Here is a 22,396-nt window from a genome sequence, read left to right on the forward strand (position 1 = left end):
TTTTGTAACATAGTTTCCTGAAACTACCTAGATCTTCACCAAAATACAAAACTAGGCCTTCACAAACTTTGTAAAAAATCTAACCTCCTGACGGACAGAACTTCACAGAACAACAAATTGAAAAATCTGATTACTGAACAGTTACCGGAAAAAGTCGTCGTCCATCAAAGGCAGACAGTACTTTGATATAAAGATTAAAGGCTAGCAGGTAATCATATTTTCCTATTTGTTATCTTCTTTATTTTCTTCTTCTAGGAATCTATGGTTTTACATAGGATTCCCAAGAAATCTTTAATATTCTTAGTACTGTTGTGATTGTGGTGAACTGAAGATCGGTAAACACTTCTTGAGTAGATATTTTCTTAATTTCATGATCGGTAAAAAAAAAGGGTATTTTTGCTTGGATTTTTTATGTTGTTTTATATAAAATTAAAATTAAAATTAAAATTTTAGTACAATTTTAGTACAGTTTTTGATTCATTTAGTACAATTAAAATTCAGTTGTTCTTTTTCGAAGTATCATTCATATTACCAGCATTTTTCTACATTTAAACCAGTGTTGTACTTTTATCCTTTTTATCTTGTAGATTGGAGTTCTAGTGAAATCTTTAAATTTTGCTTTAAGTAGTTTGGATAAGTGGATGTCCCCTAAGTCTGTAAGTACATTTTGTAAATTTAAATCAAATAAAATTTGACTTCTTTATCTTTTATGATAATTTTCATTCTTTTTGTAGTTTGTACACAATCATCATCTGATCGTGTGTTTGGGTTGCAGGGAAGAATACCATTGCTCTTTTTTCCAGCCCCGGGAGAAGTAGTACCTGAACCCCTTGGCCTTGTTCTCATTTTCTCCTCGTGGATCTCCCCGTTAAGTAAGTGAAACTGCATATATGTTTTTTATGTATTTTCTTGCCTCTCGGTCCAAAATTTATGAACTATCAATAGCCGTCTGCATTATAATCATTTTGGCACATTTTATCATGTTTGGATGTTCATGGTAAAGCTCATAGCTGCAGCACATTGAGTCATTGAGTGTGTTTACATATTAGACTTGTATGATTAAAATGACAAAAGTATTTTTATGATTATGCAAATTCCATGTTTTTGACTCGAATCTTTTCTTTTTTTGTTTTATTTTTTCTTGAAATTACAGATTCATATTGAATAGTTGGAGAAACTCAAAGATAGACATGGAATATGAGAATGTTTTTTGGACAGACAGTTATTTATCACTTACCAGTGTCTCCAAATATTGCATAGAAAAGAGATTGGAGATGTTTTTTTTGGACAGTTAACACTTTTTTTGATTAACCACACAATATATATTTTGTGCAGGAAGTGGTTATTAATATCTTTATTGTCGCACTTGGTGATACAAATTACAAACAATAGTATTGCTACAGTCTCGGAGGATTTTTTTCTTTGTTGAAAATATCATCATGAACTGATGAAGTACTGTAACTAAAGTATTAAACTACTAATAACTAGTATTTGTGTTCCTTTAATCCTTTAAATGCAATAGTAGTTTAGTTTTGCAATTTTGAGTTTTTGAATCGAAATATCAAATGAATTAGATGAAATGATGAATGTTAAATTAAGTACTTAGGTTGGGAAGGAGCTTTAGATGGCCTGAATGTGGCCGGAAATAGCCCAGAAATCGATTTCTGGCGAGTTGACTCAACAAAAACCAGCTAACCCGTGAGCTCCCGTGAACCCGCAAGCTTTACCCGGGACGGGCGCGGGTTGGAGAAATGACCACCCGTGAAGAATTTCAACCCGCAAGCTTAGGCTTGTATTAACCCGTAACCCGTGGGTTGGTCACAAGCCAGCCCCGGCCGCCCGTTAGCCAGCTCTAGTTGTGCATCTACAATAATATCCATTATTGTATAAGATCCCTAAGTTTATAAATCTATTATGCTGTTTTTGTTTTGTCAATTGAGTACATATTTTGATGTATCGGAATGGAAATGAACTATGATTTTATTAGACTGCAGGGAAATGACTAACAAATATGTTGAAGAAGGGGCGAGCATGGAGATAAAGGCACTATCTTTGCAAGGTTTTGGAACTACATCTCATATTATATAGAGTACATATCATGTTCTGAAAATTCAGTACATATTTTTTTGTTCTTCGGTACGTATGTATCTGTACTCTGATAACTAGTAGGTTTTAACTAAGTACACATCGGTATGTACTAGGTTTTTACTTAGTACATATCAATAGGTTTTAACTAAAATATTTAAATGCACTAAGGTTTTAGTTCACATTGGTATGTAGTATGTACTGTAGGATCATACATTGGATTATGAGCATATAAATATGGTTAGCTTCTTTAATATATATGTTACACGCAGTGGATTTCACTCACTACGTATGAATATGTACTAGATTTTTGCTCAATGCCTCCGATCTGACAAAAGAAGAAATGGTCCCAAGCTGTTTATTATTCATTATTATGGTCCCAAGTTATTGAGGAAAATTTTAAAGAGGGGACATCATCCCATTATATTGTATAAAAGCTAAGGATCTTGTGGATGGAGCTGACAAAGATTCTAATGATCATGATGGAAATACAACTTGCTTTGCTACTGGTATAACAAGTGATCTCAAAGACGACCCATTCAATAATTCTTATATTCTTATGTTACATGTGTATATGTACTGTGATATCTACTAGCTCATTATGTGCTGGGTTTTTACTTAGTATATATCAATATGTACTAGGCTTTCCATTCTTATTTTTTTCAGTACATGTGTATATGTACTGCAATATTCTGTTTCCATTCTTGTGGTTTCTCTCTACCAATAAATATGCATACAAAATATCTAAATCCCCTTAATTGTGGTTTTAACTTTTCTTGTTAATTTTTGATGACAGGTTCATGATAAGTATGTTATCAGGGTTACTCACTATCCACACAAAAACATGGTTACCGCACACAGAAACTTGATTTCCTTAGGGTTACTCACCATTTGCTTTGGTCTATTTAGACGGGGGTCGAGGGGGCATCGCCCCCTCGTAAACAATGACAAATCGTTTATGGGAAAAAAATTGTTTGTATTTGAGTTTTATTACAAGTTCCTTTCATTTTCATATTTTCCAAAATCAATCTTCATCAGGTTAAGTATTTTGTTGATGACATATCACACACAGGGTAATGCGAAGAGCATAAGGCTTGTCAGCTGGCTCATCTGGCGTAATACTTACCTGACGTGTGTCATCAGCTGGAGAAACAGGTTCTACGTGCCAGTGAATTGCGCAACCACACTTGTCTTTGGAAGAGATAACTCCCGAATAGGGTAAACCAGATTATCACACTAAAAATAATAAGAAGGCTCATCTGGCGGAATTTCATGCTAGTTATTATTGGTGGCATTATATATTTCTTAACAGAATAGACTTGAACATGTTGTACTTGTTATGTTTCCAGGGAGGATGTATTTTTTTAGTCGGCTCATCAGTTTTATTTCTTTTTTTCCAGTTAGTGTAAAAATACACGTAACTTCTGAGCAAGAGTTGTTTTAAAACGATATCTTTTCCAGGGTCTGGTTAAGGCTTTCATATCAGGGATAATTTTACGCCTTTTTCTCCGCTTCCATGGTGAAAATTGTCTGCATTATCTTTTGTTTTATTAATGAAAAACTGCCTATCATGGTTAACAACACATAGTGCATAGTATTACTTCCCTTTTGCTCTAAAAAAATTCTGAGTATAAGTTCCAATTTTCTTACTGTGCATCATCTTTCACAGTACATGCAAATATGTACTTCCCGTATTCAAGGCTTCTTACTCTTTTTCCAGTTTTCATAACATCAATATAACTCTACATATAACAGTTAAGAGAAAAAAACCAAAAAAAAGAAAAGAAAAATGCAAACAATGCAACATAATCCATCATTTACATTATAATATTTCAAATTTCCATACTAATATGTACTGCCAACTAAAACCTAACCCAATTACATCGTACACACCAATACATATGAATATCCACTGTCAGTAATGTTGGCCTACTTTAAAGTCTTCATGTCTTGGATTCAAACTTATTTTTCAGATGACAAAAACAATTCCGTTTGCATTGTACACACCATAGTATTTGATGGCTCTGCATAACAGTGCTTGATGAAGGGTCATTGCTCTTTCCTGCGGTGAGTTTGCATATTCCCTTAAGTTGGCAATTCCCAACGCCTAGTAAGCAAGTCAATATATGAAGAAAAAAACTCATCAGCTACGGGGTCAATAGGTCTTGGAAGATAAACTGTGAGTACCTACAACATCCCAGATACGACATGTTCCACCACTTGATGACCTGTGCGAAAAAGAGAAACATCAACATATAAATTACAAAGCAAATTAATATCAAACAAACATTAATAACAGTACACATCAACAAGTACATATCAACAAATTGATAAGTTTATATCAATATCTAGTATCTACTGCTTCCACCCATTACATATCATTATCTAGTGGAGGATCAACGAGTACATAATGATATGTTCCTGTACCTAATACTAAGGTAATCCAGTATCTCAATACAATGATATGTTCCAGTACATATTTTTGCAAGGTAGTATAAGTTGATATGTACCTAATACTAATGTAATCCAGGTATTGGACAGTACATCTTGATACGTACTGCTGGTGGATTCTACTTGTATTTAAGCATAAAATACATATTGATAATTTAAGCATAAAATACATATTGATATGTATTGCATCAAAAAGCCCTTTTTTCCTAAGTACATGTTGATATATACTCTAGGATCGTGTCAGGCATAAACTACTGTACATATCGACATGTACAACACTAACGAATAAATTTTACCTAACGTACATATCGATCTGTACTGTAAGATATATTCAATAAGAACCATGCTAGGAGTTTATATGTACTGCATCAACTAATCACTCTTTCCCTAAGTACATATTTATAAAAAATAAATTACTCACCAAATCGAACTCCTAGCAATAGTTTTAACTTCTTCCATGAATCCATGAAGATGCACAAACATTCTTGCATTCAGTATTTGTGATTGAACTATGATCAATAGCAAAGTTAAGATTTAGTACAAAATACATTCAGAAAACTGGCCACTGGAAGGAGAGAATCGTGTGATTGAACTATGGTCATTGATCCTATGCCGATTAATGACCTTTAGGCTTAACCAAGAATGTGAAAATTTGGTTTCATTTTAGGCACAAAACAGAGAATTGTTTCTCAAAGCTCTGAGAAAACAAACTCATTCATATAAATGGAGACTTACATACCTTGCGAATCAGGTAATGACGACCTGTTCAGAAGATCTGAGGACCATCCATGTACACTAGCTGAACGCACCAGCTCCATATGGTCCTGATACGATTCTCCCCCACTAACACAACCCCCAACACCACCAAAATGACTTCTATCAGGCAAACCATCAGCAGTCATGGCTCCAGACGAAAATGGAGAACCAGATATCCAACAGAACATATCAGTATGTAGCACATAGAAAATGTAATCACATAAACAGAACATATCAGTACATCACCATTACATATCAGTATGTAACACATAGAAAATGTAATACCATAAACAGGACATATCAGTACATCACCATTACATATCAGTATGTAGCATATAGAAAATGTAATACCATAAACAGAACATATCAGTATATCACCATTACATGTCAATATTTAATGGTGCTTATTCAAACTAGATAGTAAACAGTCTTTCCTCCTGCATTTTTATAAAATATATACTATCAAAAAACATAGTTTTCCATCAGCACATATCAACATGTACTTTCACAAACATACATTAATTAATATGTATTGTTGAATTTACCCAGTACATATTAATATATACTGTTGGATCTAAGTACATATTAATATTATTGGATCTAAGTACATATTAGGCAGGCGAACTTCAAACTACAATGAGAGGTTAAAGGAATCAGTAGTATGAAAATAGAGTGTTAATCATATCAATATGCACTGTCAAAGACATACATAAATTAGGTTTTTTACATAGTACATATTATTAGGTATTGTTGCGTTTACCTATTACATATTGAATCTTAGTACATATCAAATACAATGAAGGAATCAGCATTAAGAAAGCAGAGAGTTAAACATATTAATATGTACAGGGTTCATATTGATATTACCTACATTTTGAACATCAGTATAACTAACAATACATACCAACACGAACATCAGTATGACTGCCAATACATATCCATATATGCTATTGAATATAACCATCAGTACATATCCTAGTAAGTACTTTCAACAATACATATTGATATGTACAATCGAATCATACACAAGACACAAATCATATCAATATGTGTCGAAGGATATTAATATGTACTGTTTGATTAATGGTTATACTAAAAATCAGAAATCATACAGTACACATGATGGATTGCATTACCTTGTTTTAGCAGAAACACCAGGTTTCTTTGATTTCTCCTTATTAACATATTCGTTGTTATTCCTTGATTTAGTTTCACAAGTAGATTTCTTCTTCTACTTCTTTGACCCTGGTTGAGAATCAGGAGTACTTGTTTCTTTCAATCTTTTTTAACCATTTACTTCGAGAATTTCAGATCACAATACTTCGAGAATTTCGGTAGGAAATCAGTTTAATTTTGATTTCTTTTGTGATACGGTGCTTGTAGATCAAACAATTATTGATATCTATTATATCAATTTTCAATTTGTAGGTTTCGCAGCATGTGGCTTTTGTTCTTCGGTGCCCTAGAAATTTTCTCAATTTAGATTTTGTTTTTCGATTTGACCTAGGTTTTGATTTCGTTTTTCAATCTGGTTTGGTGGATTTTGTTTTCTCTAAAGAAGATTGAAAAACTAAAAAAGAAGAGAAGATTGAAAAAGTGCAGGAGCAGCAAAATGAAAACTGAAAATAGTTAGGGTTCTTGTTTGTCGATGAAAACAAGAAGAAAACTGAACTGACGCATGGTTTCTTTTCTGCGTTTTTCTGCCTGTGACTCTAACACGCGAGTTGTTAAGGTTAGCTTAGTAATTTTAGCTTTTTCAAATATTTTTTGGACCAGCTATTAAATGTAGGGAAAATTAGGCGCAGACCCAAAAAAAATAATATTTTCATTGTCAGGCCCACAATTAATTTTTAGTTCCGTGATACCCATAATTATATGAAATTGTTAAAAATGTCTGCATGACGGATTATGCATCCGCATGACAGGTTATGTATCAGGGGTATAATTGGTAACGCAACTTGGATATAACATATCTAAAAATCCGTGCCTTGGAATTTTACAAATTTTATATCGTTGGAAATATTTTTAAGAGAGCTACAGAACGAGTACAAACAAGAATATCAAATTTTTGTTTTTCACGAAAAAATCGGAGGTGATCATCATTTTAGGCAAAATTTTCGAAAACTTGATACATAACCATTATGCAGCCACCAAAAAAGATGCATAACACATTCTGCAGACGCATAACGAATTATGTAACCATTTTCTCCACTGCGCAACAAATTATGCATTTGGATAACAAAGTTATGCATCTATAACAAGTTATGTAACCATTGTTTTGGTTGATTTCAGTGTGTACATAAAAAAATTGATGCATAATGCAGTATGCATGCATATTTACGTATGCATATTAGGTTATGCATCTATTTTCTCGATGCATAAAATATTGTGCAACAATTTTCTCAATGCATTATGCGGTCATATTTTCGGATGCATAACAGGTTATGCATCCATTTTCACGACTGCATAACATATTATGTAGATATTATTGTAGGTGCATGACAAGTTATGCAACCTTATTTTCTGTTGGTTTCAATACTAAGAAAAAAGTAGTTGCATAACTTGTTATGTAACCATTTTCTGGACTACATAACAAGTTATATAAAAAAAAAACCCCGCAGAACGTGTTATGCAACCAATTTCGAGAATGCATAACAAGTTATGCAACAAATTTTGTAGATGCATATCCTGTTATGCATCACCATTCACACCTCCATCTTGTTTTAAATGCACATCACACGCACACCAAACCCATTTTCCCTTCCACCACAGCCACAGATAACTCAATATCTCAAACGCATCAGCTTCTCATTCAAACCAATGTGACTAAATACATACTAGCTTCCGAACCAATAACACCAAGACCTCTGAAAAACGACAACTAAAATTACAAAGTACTTTTGGAGATTCTCCTAGTCCCACTATTTACAAGTCCATAACCACTAATTTACTCCCAGTTCAAACCCTGTAATCATGTAGGACATGATTCCAAAAATGTCAATTACAGTGCTCATCTTGTACAACTAAATAGTAATCCAATTAACGATACTCGTTGTTCCAGCGCACATGACCTTGTAATAATTTCAATTAGCAGGATGGATAATGGATTTGAAACATTCTACTCCGAGATACTGTGACAGTTCGTGTAAAAAGTTAAAAAAAAATGCATAGATCCGTCTGAAAAATGACATGGTACTTCCATTGAATCAGGTTATAACAGTTTCAAAATAATGACACTAAAAGAATATTGAACAGAGAAAATTAAGCCAGCACCAAATTAAAGTACATCTGATAAAATCAACAACCAGTTCAACTAAAAGCTCAAGTTAGAGAAAAGAGCAACAAAATAGTGGAAACAATGAGAAGTTTGTACCTCCTGCACTGTTGGCAAAATCTTTTCTCTTGACCATTAATCAAAACGATTGGAGTCTTAGAATGAGCTTCACAAACCTTATGCCTCTGATGATAATCTCTGCATAAACTAAGATCTTCAGCACACCCATCAACCAGACAAGATGGAATTTGTACATTTTGTGCAATTGAACAGAAACAATTAAGCTAACACCCATTTCAGCAATCGAGAGCATCAATCATCTCCAAATCGAGTACAAGAACCTAACAGTAAAAATTTAATATAAACCCATGTCAACAAACTCATCATTCAAGTCATCTTTCTCTCAAGAACAACTCCCGTTGAGATATAAACACCGTTAATAGATCACTTACTTCTCTTCACTGTTGTAGATCAAATCCGAGATACACCCACCATTCCTTGACTTAAGTTCTAATTCACTTCCAACCCTTTATTAATCCTTCAAAACCAACCACCGGTTTGATTCATTGCAATCCCGCACCACGGATAATGCAAGACGTCACCAGCTTAAACCATTCTTTGATTTGATGAGACTCTCCCCCGCTTCGATACGAACCATAGCAGCAAGTTCTAAATCATAATTTCCAGATCTAAAATGAGTTTTATCAAATTGAAGGGGGAAAAAAAAGATTGAACTTAATTTTAGGTCGTGTCTTCAAGGATTTTGATTGAATTAGACAGAAAAATATCTAAGGAAAGATGTTGTTAATGGTGTTATCGTTCTTATTTCTCTTGTTTATAGAAAGAGATCTGAATGAAAAAAGAAAACATAAAATGCAAAAATATGGGCCTATGCATAATTTTGTCGCCGAAAATGGGTGCGACTGTGTGATTTTTTTGCCGTGGGTTTCATAGTGGAGAAATTTGACAAAATGGGTCTCATAATAGTTTTCACTTAAAATGTATTCTCCCGCTGGACTACAGATTAACCCGGGTCGGTTTTTTTGGACTAAACAGAAAATTTCCCAAGTTAATTTAGGGTGTTGGGCTCTAATTATAAAACGGTCACCGGTCATGGGATATACTGTAAGGTCTAACATATATATAGAGAACCAATTGACTTTGAATTGGACGCTTAGGTCCTAATTTAATCGTAATCCCGGGTTGCAAATGATCAATCGGGCATGTGTGTTTTCTTCTTTTTCCGGTCTTGCAATCGAATCAGCAGTGCCTAACACGGTGTTACATATATTTTTTATTTTTTTGCAACGACTACTACAACATTATGAAATTTTGACGGAAAGGTTTTCTAGACGAGTAAAGTTTGGTATTTTGCTCCCTTGCAGTGCTGCCTGTTGCGAACCAGTTTGTAACAGTTTAAAACTTTGACTAACTTTTGTCGAACAGATGAAGACAGTTGCAAAACTTATACTGTAACATGCAAAACCACAGTTAAGTTCTTAATTTGCAACATATAACACAACCTGAAAAAAAATCGAAAATGATTTAGCTGTTCCGAAAAAAAATATGGGTCATAAATCGCCATGGCTATATATATATATATATTTTGTAAACGGAAAAAATGCACTACCTACTAGCACTATTATTCAAATCATCTATTTTGGGAGATGAATAATACCACAGTGTGGCAATCACATGGTTCCAATTTCCGCCCATGTACCCCTATGTTTTAACTTTTAAGTAGAAATATAATGTAAATGAGGTGTAAATCAGACGTAGATATGATGTAAATGGTTAATTGCTGATGTTTTGAGTTCTAGTTTCAATAGTTCACCTGCTTTTCAACTTGTCAACAAACTGCATATTACTAGGAAATGTTATTATTATGGAATAGAGAGCACTTTGGTTATGTTAATCAGCAGGTTGACAATCTACAACTGAAGCTAATTGCCCTTCAATAAAATCCTCCAGATGTTAATACGACACATGAAGTAATCAATGTAAACAGAGAATTAAGAAAGTGGCACAAGATAAAAAGTGAATTATATCAACAAAAGTTAAGAGATCATTTCATCAAAGACATGGACAACAACAACAAATACTTCCATTCAAAAGTTAATAAAAGGAAATTCAGGAATAATATAGATTCCATTCAATACTATAATCATATTTGGATAGCTGGATTCTAGGGAAGAAATTTCTACTCACTTGACTCAGCATTTCAAGAGCATTAGTACTACAACAACCCCAAGTCTGGATGAAAGTCTATACACTGTCCTTCCTACTATCATTACAGATGAAGATAATTCTTTCATAACAATAATACCTTCTAATAAAGAAATTCATGGCACCCTTAAACGCATGGAAAATTTGAGTGCTCCTGTTCCTGAGGGTTTTCAAGCAGGATTCTACAAAAGCCAATGACACATTGTTGGGGAAGATGTTTGTCTGATGGTAAAGAAATTCTTTGAAACTAAACATATTCTGAAGCAGGTCAACAAGACTTATATTTCTCTCATTCCAAAGGAACAAAAAAGCAGTGTGTGCAAGTGATTTCAGGCCTATTGGTTTTTGCAATACCTCTTACAAGATCATCTCCAAAGTCATTGTGAACAGAATGAAGCCCATTATGGATAAAATTATTTCTCCATTCCAAGCTGCTTATGTCTCTGGCAGGTTAATTAGTGATAACACGGTTATTGCTCAAGAAATCATCCATTTCATGAAAAAGAAAAGAGGAGAAACAGGTTGGTTGACTTTAAAACTTGACATGTCAAAAGCTTTTGACAGGTTGGAGTGGTCTTTTTTGATTAAGGTACTTCAATATTTTGGTTTCTCCAATGACTTCTGTGAGCTAATTTATCAGTGCATTAGTACTACTTCCTTATCAGTTTTACTTAATGATTCTCCATGTGAAGAATTCATTCCCGCCAGAGGTATTAGGCAGGGTGATCCTCTTTCACCTTATCTTTTTATATTATCAATGGAATATCTTTCGAGACATCTCACCAATGCTCTTCAAGATAAGTCCACTAAAGGCATTAAAATGGCTGCCCTTTCTCCATCCATTAATCATTTGGTTTTTTCAGATGATTGCTTGATCTTTACTCAAACAAATCTTACTTCTGTCAACAACTTACTGGAGTTACTTCATAATTTTAGCTCACAGTCAGGTCAAGTAATTAATTTTGATAAGTCTGCAGTTCATTTCAGCAAGAAGACTAAACCTGAAGTTGCTGCAACCTTGAGTCAAATTCTTGGGGTTAAGCTCATAAACTCTAAGGAGAAATATCTTGGTTCTGCTTTAATTCTTGTTCACTCTAAACAAGAACAAGAATCTTTTAAAGCTATTAAGGAAAACTTTGAAATGAAGTTTATCTTCATGGTCAAGTACTTCTCTTTCTCAAGCAGGTAGAGGCACAATGATAAAACATGTGCTTAATACAATTCCTGTTTATCAAATGGGTACTTTTAAGCTTCCCAACAATCTCATTCAGCAGCTGACTGCAATTGAAATGAAGTTCTTCTAGGGCAACAACAACAATAGAGGTTCAAACCCTGTAGCATGGATTAATGTCTGTAAGCCCAAAGATTTAGGTGGACTGGATTTTAGAGATCTGGAGAAATTTAATTTGGATCTTCTTACTAAACTAGCATGGAGAATATATAGTGATTCAAGTAGTTTAATGTTTCAGGTTCTAGGAAGCGAATATTTTAAACAAGGAGATCTACTTCATCAAAATATCTCAGTTAAGAATTGATCTTATACCGGGAATGGCATCACAAAAGGCTTGGAAATTGTGAAGAAAAACTACTTCATGGGGATTAACAATGGGAAGAAAACAAAAATATGGAAGGATAAATGGATTCCTGGTATGGCTCATCCACCACTCCGTATTAATGATCTTTATAGATTCTATGAAGATGTGGCTGAACTTTATTTACCTGGCTCCAGTCAATGGAATCAGACTTTGCTTAACAGTCTATTTGATGCTGATACTTCATTAAAAATTCAATTAGTCTTTATAGACTGTAGTAAGGAAGATGTAATGTTATGGCAGCCTTCAAAAGATGGTAATTTCTCTGTCAAAAGTACCTACAAGATGTTAAATTCCAATAATAGTGAGCTACAAGTTAATGGTGTCACTCTTGATTCTAAAATCTGGAAAGCTTTATGGAAGAGACAAGCTGCTCACATAATCAAGCTTTTTACTTGGAAGTGCATAAGAGGCATTAACTATATACTAAAATTAAAAGAGCTCTTTACAATCCAGAGGCTGAGACTCATTGTGATATATGTGGTCACTATGTAGAAGACATGGAGCATATAATTTTTGAATTCCGGCATGCTAGAGGAGTTTGGAGAGGTATCAATGTCAATATAGTCAGAGATAGTTGAAACTCGGTGTCAGATTGGGTCATAAGATGGTTTTCAACTAATGAAGCTAATCAAAACTCTAGATGGATACTCCCTCTTATGATAGGAATCTGGATTTTATGGAAGGATAGATGTGATGCAGTCTTCCAGGGAGTATCTTTAAACCCTCACTCCAACGTGCATAAAATTCAGTATCATGCACTGCATTGATCCATCTCAGTTTAAATTAATTATTTCTGACAATGTTATCCCTAAATGGAAACCTCCTATTGATGGTATTCTTAAATTCAATATAGATGGCTCTTTTAATCCTGGCACTAATTAGTTTGGTACTGGCATTGTGTTGCGTGATCATACAGGTGCATGTCTTGGAATCAAAGGAAGCAGTGAAGATGGAGCATTGAATGCAGAGGCTGTGGAGTGTATAACAGTCAGAGAATCCCTATCTTGGGCTAAGGAATTGAACCACACAAGTATACAGATTGAAGCTGATGCTAAGTTAGTAATAAACACCATTAAGGGGAACGTCTTACTCATTCAATGAGAGAATAAAAACTTAATAAAAGAGATCAAGTATTTTAATATCCAATTTTTTGTTTTGTGAATTTATTCATGTAAGTTTTAATGATAATCAAGTGGCAAATGCTATAGCTAAGGATGTTAGACAAACAACTATATATGCCACTCGAATCATTTGGAATCTTTGATCAGGTATTTGTGGCCTTCTGGCAAAAGACCACAACTTCTCCTTGTTCTTACTAAAATTTCTTTTATCAAAAAAAAATAATAATTGTTAATTGCTAAACCTCAAGATTCAAGCTTATTGACACTTGTATTGGAGTGTAGTAATGCTGCCTTCTTCCTCTTTTTTATTCTGCAAAAAAAAGTCACTTATAGTTTGTAGACTTCGTGTGGCATTAACCAATAACGAAGAATTCCCCTATATAGAGAGAATTCTCCAAATTCTCGGAACCTGCACCGGGTAAAAACTTTCCAGCCCCGATAAAAGACTAGTATACTGATGGACCTGTAAGGAGCTAACCTGGGGTTTAGAAGATTATATTAACCAAAAACTTAGAGTGTTTGGTATAGTTTTTAAAAACAGTTTCATTTTCGAAGTACTACGCACTAAGGGTGCACGCGATATCTTCCTCTGGTACATGGTAGCTAGCTCGTACCATTTCATCTTCGTAGCAATTACTTACCAAACAGATGCCCCCTCTACCATTTGCTTATTTAATAATCACATGTTTCCAATTTAATTAAGCACCTTAAAGCTTATACATGTGTTTCTCACCCCTTATCCCCTTTATTTATATATAACGTACAATTGGGGATAAAAAAATTAATCGGGGATAGAGGAAAAAGACAAAACCTGGATTTAAATATCAAATCAGGATCACCCCTTATCTAAGCATTTTATCTAATTTCTAATCTACCCCTTACTAATCATGTTTAATGGTTAAATATAATTAGTTAAGTTAATAGATTAGTTTGATAATCATTAGAATAAATCATTATCATTGAATTTGTTGATGCAACAACATCAAATCAAGATATTTATGATCATGAAGGTTTAGACGAAGAACCAACACATGAAAGTAAATTAGTTGAACAGATAAGTGTTCCAATTACTCATATATAAATATTAATGTATTGAAATTTGATTTTTTTCATTGAATTCGCCATTGTTGCGCCTGAAAAACTCAGTGCCGACATGGTAAAAGTATGAATACCATGCCGGAAGTGACCAAACCGGCATGGTATTCATACTTTCACCATGCCGGTACACAATATCCCCCAATTTTGAAAATTGGAAGTACACTACCCGCATACAAAGTTCATTATCGAGCATGCTGGTAGTAGTGCCGGCATGGTTGATTCCCAAATGTACCGTGCCGGTTTGAGGATAAAAACATACAGAAAACTTGTCTGAAATAGCAAGTACCGACATGGTATTCATCTTAAAAAACCATGCCGGAATTAGTACCGGCATGGTATTCATCCTAACAAACCATGCCGGAAATAGAACCGGCATGGTATTCATCTTAAAAATTCCGCCGGAACAAAAAATAAAAATAGGGTATTCATCATAAACACAAGCCGGGAGTGGATTGAAAGTTTATAATTCTAACTCAAACGAAGTTTTAAAACAACAACAGCATTTTAAATACGATTAAGTATCATGTACCTTCTCAATAAAGTCATTTCTTCTTCTTCTTCTTCTTTTTTTTTCTCAAGAACAATTCATTTTAACCTATCTTTAAGAACTTGTTAGGGTTTGATTTTGATTTTTAGTTTTAAATTTTAATTTAGATGGAAGGGTATTTTAGTATTTCAGCCCCGAAAAACACCCCTTAACGGATATTATTGGATGGGGTTAGTAATTCATATCCCCAATTAGTTTTTTTATCCCCCAATTAGTTATTCTTTATATATGCTTGTTTAAATTTGAGTAGTACTTCACTTTTTTAGCCGTATTCTTCATAACCGGTGTTTATTTTTTCTTTACTTTTAGTGTCCTTTTGTCAATGGAAAGGGAAAGTCTCTGCCGTTATGTGAGTTTAGCGTCTATACTATTCCACCTCCAAGTTGCTCTTGGACATTTCACGAGCTGGAGTGTTTCAATATATACCTCTTACAACATTTTTTAAAACAGTTTCCTTTTCACCAGCATTCTTGGACAGTTTAGACCCACACAACAATGATTCCCGAGTTAGTACAAACGTCTTCCATAAAAGCTTCATATAGCATGGGTGACCTTAGTTATTCCCACGAGGTTCTTGCATTACTATCGTGGGCTGATATCTCCATCCCCACAATCAGACACCTTTATGGAAAGCATCGGCATATTACGTCAATCCTTTATGAAAGATAATTTACACATATATAAGGGACACTGCTCCGACACACAATCAAACACCATTATAGAAAGGATCAACATACTACATCGATTCTTTATTAAAGATTATCTTTATATATGCACTATAACTTCGCCCATGCCGTAACGGCACGGGCTCCTTAGTAAGTAAAAAAATTATGTCAATTTTAATCTTTGTTATCTTTTTATTGGCTCTACACAAATCAAGGTAACTTGGTAATTTATTTACGTTAGGACACATTTCTCATCCCTTTACCACTACTTCTTCCAGCACCACTACCATTAACGTCATCACTCCATCATTCTTACATCCGACACCCACCGCCATTATTCTCACCACTGATCCACCACCCCTGCCTACCATCACAACTAATATTAATGTCTATTGATTCAATATAATATAAATTTATTATGACTATATTAACGAAAGTATTATTTTAAATTTTAAAAAATAGCAATATCAAATAAAAAAATAAAGCAAGGGGTAACTAAATAATTTATCTTCCTTAGAACATCTTTCTTATCCCACTAACACTACTACTTCCACCACCACCACCACCGCCATTAACGCCATCACTCCACCATTCTCACCAACACCCACCACCATTATCCCTATTGTTGATCCACCACCCCCACCCACCATCACAACCACCATTAATGTTTACTAATTCAAAAGATAAATTGATTATGTATTGTATTAATGAAAGCATATTTATTTGATTAATTAAACAAACATTTATTATGAAATACTAAGAGAACATTTATTATTGATATTTAATTGAACTGATCATTTTACAACTGTAGATTTAGTTTTCCCTAGGTGAATATTTAATTGAACTGATCAATACTATTTAATAAAAATATATTTAGAAAAATGTAATGGGTTGAAAAGAATTTTAAAAGTTATTATGATTATTTATTAACAAATTTATTATTCATCTAATGAAAGTATACTTAGTAAGATAATTATAGGACATTTATGATAAGAGATTAATAAAGCATTTATTATAAGAAATTAATGATTCAATAATGACGTGAACAATCAGAACCATAGATTTAGCTTTACTAAGAATGAATTCTGACCGCTCTTTATCTTGTCTAAGTTGTCCAAACTATGTTTTATAAGGAGGATGGGCTGATACGTGACACTGCTCCACCACATAATCAACAAATCAATCGATTCAGTCCCGTATGTTAGTAGTATAGCCCCGTTCTAAATTGCATTTTTTTAACCAAAACCACTATATAACAAACTTATGATAAACTTTTTCCAAAATTTATATTTGGTAAAACTATTTTAAAATGTTTTTGAGAAACACTTTTATTTTAGGTCTACTTTTAAAAGCTACTCAGCACTAGCTTTTAAAAGTTGGAAAAAAAGAAGCTGTGAATTAAAATCTGAGTTTAAGTCACCACGAGAAGCACCGAAATAAAATAATCCTCCTGTTCATGTGCTACATGTCTGGAATAACTTAATTGCGAAAGGCATGTACTGATATCAGTGGGGCGGGTACCATTTCTAGAGCTGTCAATTTATAACCCGGCTTGCGGGTTGACCCTAACCCGGCTTGTTTCAACCCGGACCGGCTTGGCTTGTTGTCTAAACGGGCCGGGTTAGGGTTGGCATATACAATCCTACTAGAAAACAAGCCGGGCTAGGGCCAATCCGCGGGTTACCCGTCAACCCGTCAAAATTAATAAATATATCCCTTAATCCCACCAACTCTTTAAAATCCATGATTTACAAACATATATTAGAATTAGTTAATTTTAAATCAATAAATAAAGCATTAGAATTAGTTAATTTTAAATCAATAAATAAAGCTAATTTTAGATCTACCCAAACAACTATAACAATTTTTAGATTTTAAATAATCAATCAATAAATTATTGATTTTGATCTTTTTAACCAATTTTGTGAATACGCCAATTGCTGTGCCGAAAAAAAATCCTATCGGATCCGGCAATATCTGTAACGGCTACGGGATTTCGGCATCGCATTGACAGCCCTACTTACAACTGATTCCGACAATGGGATCACTCAAATGATACTAGAAACGTTAATGCTAGTAACAATCATGTGAAATGTGTTTTCTTTTTCTTTATATTAACTTAGTGGGATTTAATATAGCTGATAGTGGAAGGTGATAAGGTGTGGGAAATGTGCATTTGTGCGTGGGAGGAAACTCACCCTCATGGGCGGTGGTGTCTTCTCTTTCTTTTGTTTGTAATGGATAGCAGCTAGTCTTTTAATCTAACAAACCAGAAATGAGGATTAGATATATGGTTGGGTTTGTTACGTTAGTAGCAGGTTAGGTTTGGGAAATAGTTCCCCTCCTCACACGCGATAAACCAGGAGATTGGACCCACGATAAGACTACACAAACTTGGTTAAAAAAACCAAAATCAACAATTCATGGATGAAATGGACAGTTAGATTTTGATACTGTTTAAATGGACAAAAATGTAAAAATAGACAGGACGTAATCAGTTTCATCGTGTTCATTTTCAAATATTTTTTCTTATTTTTAATTTACACGGGATGTATCCAGTTTCATCCTTACTATTTTTAAATTTAAGCTAGGATGAATCCAATTTCATCCTTTCTATATTTTTTTTTGGCCATTTCATCAAACTATTTTTTACTCGTCCATTTGAACCGTGATTTAAAAATATTTAGACAAATGACCCATTTTCCAATAAGACTAATATTTCCCAAAGATTAGCAAAAAAGAATCAAATATCTTTAGCAAGCTAGCTATATATACATTTGAGTTCACCATGGATATCATTAAAATCCATTATCCTACATACTGTATTGGGTTGAATCATGGAGCTCCAATATATTTCTTATTTTCAACCAACTTCCTCCGTTGTTGCTCTTCTACTTGCTCTTGTATCCATCTTATCCAGTGTCGTTGTTTTGAGGAAGACATTTTTGAATAACTACTCATCATCACCTGCATCATCCACAAAAACAGCGGTACTTTCTCATCAGCGGCAGCAGTCGTGTGCATTGCCAATTTCCGGTCTCCTCCATATTTTCATGAATAAAAACGGCTTAATTCATGTAACTCTTGGAAATATGGCTGATAAATACGGTCCGATTTTCAGTTTCCCAACAGGTAGCCATAGAACTCTCGTTGTGAGCAGTTGGGAGATGGTAAAAGAGTGTTTTACTGGCAACAATGACACTGCTTTCTCAAACCGTCCTATCCCGTTAGCTTTTAAGACTATATTTTATGCATGCGGTGGCATAGACTCATACGGTCTTTCGAGTGTACCTTATGGAAAATATTGGAGGGAGCTTCGAAAGGTCTGTGTGCATAACCTCCTGTCTAATCAACAACTACTCAAGTTCAGACACTTGATAATTTCTCAAGTCGATACGTCTTTCAATAAGCTGTATGAGTTATGCAAAAACTCTGAAGACAACCAGGGAAACTATACTACTACTACTACCGCAGCTGGCATGGTGAGAATCGATGATTGGCTCGCCGAATTATCGTTCAATGTGATAGGAAGAATAGTCTGCGGATTCCAATCAGGCCCTAAGACAGGTGAGCATTTGCCTAGAGTTTCTGTAGAAAATGATGGATTTTATATTATGAGATCATCAAAGACTATTCTGTATATCTTAATCAAGCATACATATCTTCTAACAGTGCACATGTATAAACAGGTGCTCCAAGCAGGGTGGAACAATTTAAAGAAGCAATTAATGAAGCATCTTATTTTATGTCGACATCTCCAGTGTCAGATAATGTTCCAATGCTAGGGTGGATTGACCAATTGACAGGTCTTACGAGAAATATGAAGCACTGCGGAAAGAAATTAGACTTGGTGGTCGAGAGCATAATTAATGATCATCGTCAAAAGAGACGATTCTCTAGAACTAAAGGAGGAGATGAGAAGGACGATGAACAAGATGACTTCATCGACATTTGTTTGTCAATAATGGAGCAACCACAGCTTCCTGGCAACAATAATCCTTCTCAGATACCTATCAAATCTATTGTCCTGGTATGTAATATTGATCCGTAGTATGATGACCAAACAAAAGGCTGGAGCATTAATTGTATTCCAGCGATTAATTGGTTGCGGTAGCTCATAGAGTGCAGAAACATGATTTTGTTTTGATTGGTATTATTGTATAAATGCAGGACATGATAGGTGGGGGCACTGACACCACAAAACTGACCACCATCTGGACCCTTTCCTTGCTGCTGAACAACCCCCATGTGTTGGACAAGGCAAAACAAGAAGTGGATGCACACTTTCGAACCAAAAGGAGATCAACAAATGATGCAGCAGCAGCCGTGGTGGATTTTGATGATATTCGTAACCTTGTCTACATCCAGGCAATCATCAAAGAATCAATGCGGTTGTATCCAGCCAGCCCCGTGGTGGAGCGACTGAGCGGCGAAGATTGTGTGGTCGGTGGGTTTCATGTACCAGCAGGGACGAGATTATGGGCTAACGTATGGAAGATGCAACGAGACCCTAAAGTATGGGATGATCCATTGGTGTTTCGACCAGACAGATTTTTGAGCGATGAACAGAAGATGGTTGATGTAAGGGGTCAAAATTATGAGCTGTTACCATTTGGAGCCGGTCGACGTGTATGTCCAGGTGTATCCTTCTCTTTGGATCTAATGCAACTGGTACTGACTCGTCTTATTCTCGAGTTTGAAATGAAGTCTCCTAGCGGGAAAGTGGACATGACAGCAACACCAGGATTAATGAGTTACAAGGTGATCCCCCTTGACATTCTGCTCACCCATCGTCGCATAAAGCCGTGTGTGCAGTCAGCAGCCTCTGAGAGAGACATGGAGAGTAGTGGTGTACCAGTAATCACTCTGGGCTCGGGCAAGGTGATGCCTGTTCTGGGCATGGGAACATTTGAGAAAGTTGGTAAAGGGTCCGAAAGAGAGAGGTTGGCGATTTTAAAAGCGATAGAGGTGGGTTACAGATACTTCGATACAGCTGCTGCATACGAAACTGAAGAGGTTCTTGGAGAAGCTATTGCTGAAGCACTTCAACTTGGCCTAGTCAAATCTCGAGATGAACTTTTCATCAGTTCCATGCTCTGGTGCACTGATGCTCACGCTGATCGTGTCCTCCTCGCTCTTCAGAATTCGCTGAGGTAAATTTTTTGATGCAAATTAAGCTTATATATATATATATGTGCAAAGCCTTTGCACATACCAGTAGGTACACTTAAAACATCTATCATATTTTAGATAAATGAAATTGTTTTGTGTGATGATATAGGAATCTTAAATTGGAGTATGTGGATCTATATATGTTACCCTTCCCGGCAAGCTTGAAGCCTGGGAAGATAACGATGGACATACCAGAGGAAGATATTTGTCGCATGGACTACAGGTCTGTATGGGCAGCCATGGAAGAGTGTCAAAACCTTGGCTTCACTAAATCAATCGGTGTTAGCAATTTCTCCTGCAAAAAGCTTCAGGAATTGATGGCGACCGCCAACATCCCTCCAGCTGTGAATCAAGTGAGTACTCTTACTTGAAAGTTTTGATAAAACATCGGAAGACTTCTAATGCTTATTAAATTTCTAACATTATGCATAAAACTACTGCTCTTTATAATGTTGATTAAGGTGGAGATGAGCCCGGCTTTCCAACAAAAGAAGCTGAGAGAGTATTGCAACGCAAATAATATATTAGTCAGTGCAATCTCTGTACTGGGATCAAACGGAACCCCATGGGGCTCCAATGCAGTTTTGGGTTCTGAGGTGCTTAAGAAAATTGCTATGGCCAAAGGAAAATCTGTTGCTCAGGTTGGTCAAATTCTCTGCATATGCCATAGTGTAGTCTTTGTTCTTTGGCATCGTATTTGCATCGCATTGTATTCCTTCCTTGTACGGAATGTAACTTACATTTGTATTACTTACTGATCAGGTTAGTATGAGATGGGTTTACGAGCAAGGCGCGAGTCTTGTGGTAAAAAGTTTCAGTGAAGAGAGATTGAGGGAAAACTTGAACATATTTGACTGGGAACTCACTAAGGAAGACCATGAAAAGATCGGTGAGATTCCACAGTGCAGAATCTTGAGTGCTTATTTTTTGGTCTCACCTAATGGACCTTTCAAATCTCAAGAAGAGTTGTGGGATGATGAAGCTTGAAACATCGATCATTTAACTCTAGACATGCATTTATAAGAGAAGCTTCCCCTGCTGTGTGCTCAATCTTGATTTATTTTATCAAATTACATCTTGCTATAAGGGAGTCACAGATCTCATTCCCTTCCTATATGTTTGAATAAATTTGTCGTGAATGATGTAGCTAAAGAAATATATGTAGTAAGTTTATTTCCTAAGCTTGTTTTCCTTTACAAAAACTAGATGGGAGTCAGAGGTAAATAATGGTGAGCACGTGTACTCTTCAGCAACAATAGTGCGATTAGGCACAATGTATATACCTTAGCAGAAAACACTATTCCAGACACAAAGAAATATACGGCAGCTGATGTGGAAAAAAAATAAAATAAATACAAAACCTTCTGCGAAACCAGATGTATTATTTATTTTATTTTTATTTTTTC

The 22,396-nt window shown here is 35.0% G+C and overlaps 1 protein-coding gene and 1 long non-coding RNA gene across 2 annotated transcripts; one reads left to right on the plus strand and one right to left on the minus strand.

The window, feature by feature from the left end:
* Positions 1–8,071: 8,071 nt before the first annotated feature.
* Positions 8,072–9,494, minus strand: LOC113322714. The gene is made up of 2 exons (XR_003347265.1): positions 8,666–9,494; positions 8,072–8,423 (listed from the first exon to the last, which is right to left on the minus strand). It is a non-coding gene; the product is annotated as an uncharacterized LOC113322714 (long non-coding RNA).
* A 9,116-nt stretch (positions 9,495–18,610) lies between these two features.
* Positions 18,611–22,093, plus strand: LOC113322712 (bifunctional protein STORR). The gene is made up of 6 exons (XM_026570854.1): positions 18,611–19,385; positions 19,508–19,848; positions 19,989–20,971; positions 21,100–21,343; positions 21,452–21,631; positions 21,753–22,093. Exons 1-6 carry the CDS (start codon positions 18,656–18,658, stop codon positions 21,975–21,977), a joined length of 2,703 nt encoding a protein of 900 aa, XP_026426639.1. The 5' UTR covers positions 18,611–18,655; the 3' UTR covers positions 21,978–22,093.
* The last annotated feature ends 303 nt before the right edge of the window (positions 22,094–22,396 follow it).

The sequence above is a fragment of the Papaver somniferum genome, chromosome 11 (genome assembly GCF_003573695.1).
Source record: "Papaver somniferum cultivar HN1 chromosome 11, ASM357369v1, whole genome shotgun sequence".
NCBI lineage: Eukaryota > Viridiplantae > Streptophyta > Magnoliopsida > Ranunculales > Papaveraceae > Papaver > Papaver somniferum.